Source organism: Macrobrachium nipponense, chromosome 48 (assembly GCF_015104395.2).
Source record: "Macrobrachium nipponense isolate FS-2020 chromosome 48, ASM1510439v2, whole genome shotgun sequence".
In the NCBI taxonomy this organism is placed as follows: Eukaryota; Metazoa; Arthropoda; class Malacostraca; order Decapoda; family Palaemonidae; genus Macrobrachium; species Macrobrachium nipponense.
The window spans coordinates 15,679,663-15,688,775 of NC_087223.1; the positions used below are offsets into that span (position 1 = coordinate 15,679,663).

The 9,113-nt window shown below is 42.4% G+C and overlaps 1 protein-coding gene across 1 annotated transcript; it reads right to left on the reverse strand.

Annotated features, from left to right (window-relative positions):
- Window positions 1-6,114: 6,114 nt before the first annotated feature.
- Window positions 6,115-8,097, reverse strand: LOC135205144 (uncharacterized). Its single transcript, XM_064235508.1, has one exon. It carries the CDS (start codon window positions 8,095-8,097, stop codon window positions 6,115-6,117), a length of 1,983 nt encoding a protein of 660 aa, XP_064091578.1.
- Window positions 8,098-9,113: the final 1,016 nt, after the last annotated feature.

Consider the following 9,113-nt stretch of genomic DNA (forward strand, 5'->3'; position numbering starts at 1 on the left):
TTGAACTGAACCCAAACTTGAACCAAATTTCCAAATTTAACCCAAAATCGATTCCAACCTCAAAGAACCCAATCTCAAAATTGAACCGAAAATCGAACCCAACCCCAAACTTGAACCCAATCTTTAAATTGAACACAAAATTGAACTGAACCCAAACTTGAACCCAAAATAGAACCCATCCCAAACTTGAACCCAATCTTAAAATTGGATCCCAAAATCGAACCCAACCCAAAACTTGAATCCAATCTCAAAATTGAACCCAAAATCGAACCCAACCCCAAACTTGAAACCAATCTCAAAATTGAACCCAAAATCGAACCCAACCCCAAACTTGAAACCAATCTCAAAATTGAACCAAAATTAAGTCAACTCAAACTTGAACTCAATCTCAAAATTGAACAGAAAATCGAACCCAACCACAAACTTGAACCCAATCTTTAAATTGAACACAAAATTGAACTGAACCCAAACTGAACCCAATCCAAAAAACTTGAACCCCAAAAGAAAATAGAACCCATCCCAAACTTGAACCCAATCTTAAAATTGGATCCCAAAATCGAACCCAACCCAAAACTTGAATCCAATCTCAAAATTGAACCCAAAATCGAACCCAACCCCAAACTTGAAACCAATCTCAAAATTGAACTCAAAAGTGAATCTAACCCCAAACATGAACCCAATCTAAATTTTGAACCCAAAATTGAACTCAACCTAGACTTGAACCCAATCTCAAAATTGAACCCAAAAATCGAACCAACCCCAAACTTGAAACCTAATCTCAAAAATTGATCCCAAAATTGAACTCAACCTAGACTTGAACCCAATCTCAAAATTGAACCCAACATTGAAATCAACCTCAACTTTTAACCCAATCTCAAAACTTGAACTGGTTCTCAATGTGGCGGAATCACAAGCTCAAAAACAAGCTGCAGAATCCCCCCCCCCCCAACACATATACCTAATCAGTCCAGCTGCCCAACTCACCCCAGTCACACTTTTTACTTTACACTTCAGAATACAGCAGGACAATTGAACTATACCTACACAGAAAAAAAAAAAAAAACACACACAAAACCACATGTACTTACCAACTCCACCAATCCAGATACTCCGGCTATCCTGTGCTGTCTGCTGGTTAAGCAACAACAACAACTACCAAGAACCACAACCCACAACCCAATAACACAACAACCAAGGACTACAACCCAACAACAACAAACAACCAAGGACTACAACCCAACAACAACAAACAACCAAGGACTACAACCCAACACAAAACAACAACACAAAAAGGCAACACACACACACCCACTAACAACACCAATGGAATCACAACAGCTCACCAATAACAACCTTCAACAACTCACACCCACCATGAAACCACAACAGCTCCCAACAAAAACCCTCAACCATAACAACTCACAATAACTCAACAAAAACTCACAAGCACAACAAATCCAACCACACAGCTCTAAATCAATTAACATCAAACTTAATAATAACCAACAACAAATCACACACACAACTCTAACGAATTTCAATGCCTCCAATAACTGCTGTCAACACTACTGTCACCAGCTCTCCTCAAAGACTGACTGAAAAAAAAAACTCAGAAGTTCAGAACTCTGATCTCTACCAGCAGACAACCCAGCCAGAACTCACTAACAGCCATTACAGTCGTTAACTATCCATACAGCAATTAACACTCTCTCTCTCTTTCTCTCTCTCTCTCTCTCACACACACAGACGTTGTCAAATGGAACTCCGTAACTCCTCCATATCAAATTAAAACTGGAATTCAAACTCAAACATGTTGTCAAACTCAAATTTGAGCTCAAATTCAAACTAGTACTCTAACTCAAACTTGACCTCCTACTCAATCTGGATCTCAAACTCAAACTTTACCTCAAACTCAAAACTTAACCTCAATCTCAAACTTGACCCCCCAAAAGCTTTATGGATCTCAAACACAAACTTGAGCTCAAACTCAAACTAGAACTCAAACTCAAACTTACCCTTAAACTCAAACTGGGACTCTAACAAAAACTACACCTCAAACTGGAACTCAAACTCATTCTAGAACTCAAACTCAAACTTGACCTCAAACTCAATCTGGATCTCAAACTCAGACTTGACCTCAAACTCAAACTTGACCTCAAACTCAAACTTACCCTTTAACTGAAACTGGAATTCTAACTCAAACTTAACCTCAAACTCAAACTAGTACTCAAACTCAAACTGGAATTCAAACTCAATCTAGAGCTCAAACTCAAACTTAACTCAAACTCAAACTATAACTCAAGTTCAAACCTGACCTCAACCTCAAACTTAACCTCAAACTCGAACTTGAGCTCAAACTCAAACTTGAACATAGCATACTTGAAGAATCCAACTACTTCCCACTGCGAGCCGTGTTTCTAGATGATCTAGAAATCCGACCAGTTGTTTGCATAACAGAGTTTTTCTACAAGTAGAATCTCCATTAAGGAACATAGCATACTAGAAGCAGTCTAATTGCTTCCCTATGCGAGCCGTGTTTCTAGATGATCTAGAAATCCGACCAGTTGTTCTTATAACAGGGGTCTTCTACAAGTAGAATCTCCATTAAGGAACATAGCATACTAGAAGCAGTGGACTGCTTCCCTCTGCGAGCCGTGTTTCTAGATGATCTAGAAATCCGACCAGTTGTTCTTTATAACAGAGTCTTGTTTCTACAAGTAGAATCTCCATTAAGGAACATAAAATACTAGAAGCGGTCTAATTGTTTTCATCTGTGAGCCGTGTTTCTAGATGAGCTAGAAATCCGAAACCAGTTGTTGTTATAGAACAGAGTTTTTCTACAAGTGAGAATCTCCATTAAGGAACCATTAGGCGATACTAGAAGCAGTGGACTGCTTCCCTCTGCGAGCCATGTTTCTAGATGATCTAGAAATCCGACCAGTTGTTCTTATAACAGAGTTTTTCTGCAAGTAGAATCTACATTAAGGAACATAGCATACTAGAAGCAGTGGACTGTCTTCCCTCTCGAGCCGTTCTGTTTTCTAAATGATCTAGAAATCCGACAGTGTTCTGTTTATAACAGAGTCTTGCAAGTAGAATCTCCATTAAAGAACATAGCATACTAGAAGCGGTGGACTGCTTCCCTCTGACAATGCCATGTCCCTTTCTTATGATCTAGAAATCCGACAGTTGTTCTTATAACAGAGTTTTTCTACAAGTAGAATCTCCATTAAGGAACATAGCATACTAGAAGCAGTGGACTGCTTCCTGTCTGACGCCAGTGTTTCTAAATGATCTAGAAATCCGACCAGTTGTTATAACAGAGTTTTCGCAAGTAGAAAATCTTCATTAAGGAACATAGCATACTAGAAGCAGTGGGACTGCTTCCCTCTCGACATGCATGTTTTTCTTTACAATTGTATATCTAGAAATACGACCAGTTGTTCTTATAACAGCGTTTTTCTACAAGTAGAATCTCCATTAAGGAAACATAGCATACTAGAAGCAGTTGGACTGCTTCCCTCTGCATGCCATGTTTCTTTATGATCTAGAAATCCGACCAGTTGTTCTATAACAGAGTTTTTCTACAAGTAGAATCTCATTAAGGAACATAGCACTAGAAGCAGTGGACGCTTCCCTCCTGCGAGCGTAGTCTAGATGATCTAGAAATCCGACGTGTCACCAAACAGAGTTTTTTACAAGTAGAACCCATAAAGGAACATAGCATACTGAGCAGTGCGTCCCATCTGCATGCCATGTTTCTTTATGATTCTAGAAATCCGACCAGTTGTTCACATAACAGAGTTTTTCTACAAGTAGAATCTCCATAAGGAACATAGCATACTAGAAGCAGTGGACGATTCTCCCTCTGCGAGCCGGTTTCTAGATGATTAGAAATCGACCGGTTGTTGATCACTACAGAGTCTTTCTACAAGGTAGAATCTCCATAAAAGGAACATCGCATACTAGAAGCAGTGGACTGCTTCCCCTCATTGTCAGGCCACGTTTCGTTATGATCTAGAAATCCCGACCAGTTGTTCTTACTACAGAGTTTTTCTACAAGTAGAATCTCATTAAGGAACATAGCTATACTAGAAGCAGTGACTGCTTCCCTCTGCAAGCCGTGTTCTAATGATCTAGAAGAAAATCCCGACCAGTTGTTGCTATAACAGAGTTTTTTCTACAAGTAGAATCTCCCCAAGGAACATAGCATACTAGAGCAGTGGACTGCTTCCCGCTGATTTGCCGTGTTTCTTATGATCTAGAAATACGACCAGTGTTCGCATAACAAAAGTTTGTCTACAAGTAGAATCTCATTAAGGAACATAGCATATAGTAAGCAGTTGATGCTTCCTCTGCAAGCCGTGTTTCTAAATGATCTGAAATCCGACAGTGTTCGCATAACAGGAGTTTCTACAAGTAGAATCATCCATTAAGGAAACCATAGCATACTAGAAGCAGGACTGCCTCCCTCTGCAAAGCAGTTTGTTTCTAAATGATGTAGACAATCCGACTGATTGTTTGCAATAACAGAGTTTTTCTACAAGGTAGAATCTCCATTAAGGAAAACATAGCATACTAGAAGCGGTTAAGACTGACTTTCCCTAGTTGCGTAGCCCGCCTATTTCTAAATGATCTAGAATATCCGACATAGTTCGTTCCGTTGAGATAACAGAGGTTTTTTCTACAAGAGAATCCCATTAAGGAACATAGCAATACTAGAAGCAGTGGACGCCTCTCTCTGCAAGCCGGGTTTATTAAATGATTCTAGAAATCGACCAGTTGTTATTATAACAGAGTTTTTTCACAAGTAGAATCGCTCATTAAGGAACATAGCATAACTAGAAGCGAGACTTGTCATTGATCCTCTGCCAAGACAGGTCTAGAGATCTAGAAATCCGACCAGTTGTTCTTATAACAGAGTTTTTCCTAAATTAAATCTCCATTAAGGAACCAAGAATAACAGAAGCGATGACTGCCCTTCCCTCTGCAAGCTAGTTTTCTAAATGATCTAGAAATCCGCCAGTTTGGTTCTTATAAGAGTTTTTCTACAAGTAAGGAATCTCCCCATAAGCCCAATATCATACTAGAAGCAGTGGACTGCCTCCCTCTGCAAGCCATGTTTCTAGATGATCTAGAAAAATCCGACCAGTTGTTCGCATCAACAGAGTTTTTTCTACAAGTAGAATCTCCATTAAGGAACATAGCATACTAGAAGCGGTCTAATTGCTTCCCTCTGGCGAGCCGTGTTTCTAGATGATCTAGAAATCCCGACAAGGTTGTTCACATAACAGAGTTTTTCTACAAGTAGAATCTCCAATTAAGGTGGGAAGCATAGCAATACTAGAAGCAGTGACTGCCTCCTCTGCAAGCCGTGTTTCTAAATGATCTAGAATCCGACGCCAGTTGTTTGCATAACAGAGTTTTTCTATAAGTAGAATCTCCATTAAGGAACATAGCATACTAGAAGCAGTGGACTGCTTCCCTCTGCAAGCCGTGTTTCTAGATGATCTAGAAATCCGACCAGTTGTTTGCATAACAGAGTTTTTCTACAAGTAGAATCTCCATTAAGGAACATAGCATACTAGAAGCAGTGGACTGCCCTCTGGCAAGCCGTGTTTCTAAATGATCTAGAAATCCGACCAGTTGTTCGCATAACAGATTCTACAAGTAGAATCTCCATTAAGGAACATAGCATACTAGAAGCAGTGGACTGCTTCCCTCTGCAAGCCGTGTTTCTAGATGATCTAGAAATCCGACCAGTTGTTCGCATAACAGAGTTTTTCTACAAGTAGAATCTCCATTAAAGAACATAGCATACTAGAAGCAGTCTAATTGCTTCCCTCTGCGAGCCGTGTTTCTAGATGATCTAGAAATCCGACCAGTTGTTCGCATAACAGAGTTTTTCTACAAGTAGAATCTCCATTAAGGAACATAGCATACTAGAAGCAGTGGACTGCTTCCCTCTGCGAGCCGTGTTTCTAGATGATCTAGAAATCCGACCAGTTGTTCGCATAACAGACTTTCTACATGCAGAATCTCCATAGAGGAACAGAGCAATACTAGAAGCTGTCTAGGGGCTTTTTTAGACTGTCCTGGCTACCCCTGTGGTTTCTATTGTAGGTCGGGCATCTTTCTTGCTGCTTCCAACAACTTCACTAACTTGGGCACGGTTGGGCGAAGTCTTGGGTTCTCGTTCTTCGCCATGGTTATAATTTCCTCGTATTGCTGTGGGATGTGATCGGTGAAGGCATAGATCGTATCCTCAATAAGACATCCCATGGAATATACGTCTCCAGAGGGCTGCGCCGGCGCACCTTCCGTGTACTCAGGCGGGTAGATGGAATCTGAAAAATTCGGATATAGCTCGATTTCCTTTCCCCTTTCCACAGCTATTCCGAAGTCGATTATCCTGGGCTTCACTTGTTTCTTGCCCTTGCCTTCTGGGACGTTGACCATGACGTTATCAGTCTTCAAATCCACATGGACGTAACCTGCCAAGTGGATCTTGTGCAGCTCCCTCGCAATGTCTGGAAGGATTCCCAAAGCGAGGGAAGGAGAGTTCTTCGAGTCGTTTATAAACGAGAGGAACTCTTCGCCAGGGCAATACTCCATGAGGATAGCTGCTGGTTTGCTGCAGGTGCCAAACAGCAGAGGAGCACCTCCTGTGCCATTGAGGGCCTGAAGAACCTTCGCTTCCTTTCTGAAAGCCGCTTTCACACTCCACAGGCGGGAATTGGCCACCTTTAGGACGGCTACCTCTCCCTTGTGGACGATCTTGTAAGCGGTTCCGTAGGTCCCTGCGCCCAGCTCCTTTCCTTCCTTGAGGAGCTCGGCAACCTCAGCCTCACTCATCGTTATGGCTTCCGGCTTCCCCGTGTCCTTCTCCTGATTTTGGGGTCTTTTCGCACCTTTCTTCGTTCTCCTCTTGGCCGGTTTCTTCGGAGGCTCCTCGTTCTTCTTCTTATTCTTCTCGGCCTGATTCTTTGGAGCCTCCATTTTCTTCTGCTTCTTCTGCTTTTTTGCAGCCTGCTTCTTTGGAGGCTCTTCTTTCCCTTTCCTTTTCCATAGCCTCTTCTGTTGAGGTTCGTCAGGGGAAATGTCCGTTCGCTCTCCTTTTGCTTCTTCTGCCTCTTTCTGTGCTATTTCCTCAACTTTTTCATTTACCTTCTTTTTCATTTTGTCCTCTTCGGCTGCTACATTTTGGCCCGGCTTAGGTCTCTCGGCGGGGACACCATAAACCTTGTGGATTCTGTCCACTGCGTTAGCCTTTGCCTGCCGAGGTAGCCTTTTCCGTGCCTTTGGTGGACTGCGAGGAGGAGGAGGGCTTCGGTCTGCCTTCCGTCTTTTGCTCAGGGGCTCTGTCTTGCCTGTGGCCTCCATTTTTCCCTGATCGACGGATGCAATCATTTCCACGTCCTCCTCCAGCTTCCTCTTCTTTCCCTGACAGTCTTGTGGCCTTCTCTGGGAATTGTCCGCAAACCTCTTCCTCAGAGCTGCCACCTTTATCATACCTCCTCGCCTTGCTTTCAGGGGAGGCCTTCGTGTAGGACTAGCAGTCGATGCTTCGTCTTCATCCTTCCTGAGTCTCATGTTAGACGGGGATGACTCCCCTGTGTTCTCCATCTTTCTCTTCGTTCCCTCGGTGTTTCTCAGCACTCGAGGGAAACGGTTCGCTGTTCTGTTCCTCATGTACCTCCTCTTCCATTTGCGGGGCACTGCTTTGGTCTCAGTGGCACGGAACGTAGCGAATTCCTCTTCCAAGTCCGTCGGCTGTGGCTGGGGATAGCTGCTCCTTGCCAGCAACTGGGTATAACAAGGAGCGTCTCCAGCTACAAGCCAGCCATCTTCCTTCGTCCTTGCCCGTTTGGTGTCGGGGCCTCTCTCTTCTGTCCCCTGGAGCTTCCTCTTCGTTCCTCTGTCGTCCTGCATAACAGTACTATTACAGAAACCTTCTGCTCTTCGATTCAGAAAGTTTTGCCTCACGCTAAGCCCTCTCTTCGGCCGGAGAATTCGTCTCATTTCTAGCTTTCCGTCGTGAGGCAAGTTTTGTGTCAGAGAGATCTGTCTTGCTGTTGGCGCTTCCGTCGCCTCCATCTTCCTCTCGGCGCTTCTCGACGCACGAGGGAAATTATCTTTCCTTCTCCTAGGAAAATAGTACTCTCGAATTCTCCTGAGGGCTAATCTTTTCGCTGGGCGGTAGACTGTTAGGGCCCGAGGTGGGGATGATAATAAAGGATAACAAGGAGCATCTGTAGCTCCCAGCAAATCTCGACGCGATACACTCACTCGAGAAGACAAAAAATTGTTCACAACACGTTTCATATTGTTAACTATGTAGTTGTCATCGCTGTGAAGTATCGTTAGTTTTAGAAAAAGGGGGGAGGGTTCCATCCTGGGCTTCCCTGGGGAAGCTTCTCGTCGCCTGTGATCCAAGTGTCTCCAGGAATCTCTGGAAGATCCTTTCTGGACTCTGGGCGAATCCGCTGAAGACGTCTTTTACGTCTTCGTTAGTTGGTCTCGGAGCCTGGAGAATTATGGAAGATTTAGTTAAAACAATTGAAGCATAGGAAACTGGAGAATTATCGAAGATTCAGTTAAAGAACTGGAGCCTGGAAAATGAAGACGTATCGAAGATCCAGTTAAATCCTTGAAGCCTGCAACCTCGAACCAGGAGACTTATCGAAGATCCAGTTGAATCCTTGAAGCCTGCGACCTGGAACTAGGAGACTTATGGAGGATCCAGTTGATATTATTTTCGGTCCAATCCTTTTATCTTTTCCAGTCTCAGTTCGTCCAAACTTTCATTCGCCTCGAACATTTTTCTTTTTTAGATTCTCTCGTGAAATTACAAAACAATGAGTACATGCATACATACATACATACTTGTATATACAATTGACGCACGTACATACATACACACACACATTATACACACAAACACACACACACACACACACACACACACATATATATATATATATATATATATATATATATTATATATATATATATATATCTATATATATATATATAATATTAATAATATATATATATATTGTAACGGTTTGTTTTACCGTCACCAAAATACTCTATCCATATAACACCGATGT

Bases quoted from the DNA above. Each gene is read 5' to 3' on its own strand.
- LOC135205144 (XM_064235508.1), bottom strand. From the start codon at position 8,097: ATGGAGGCGACGGAAGCGCCAACAGCAAGACAGATCTCTCTGACACAA.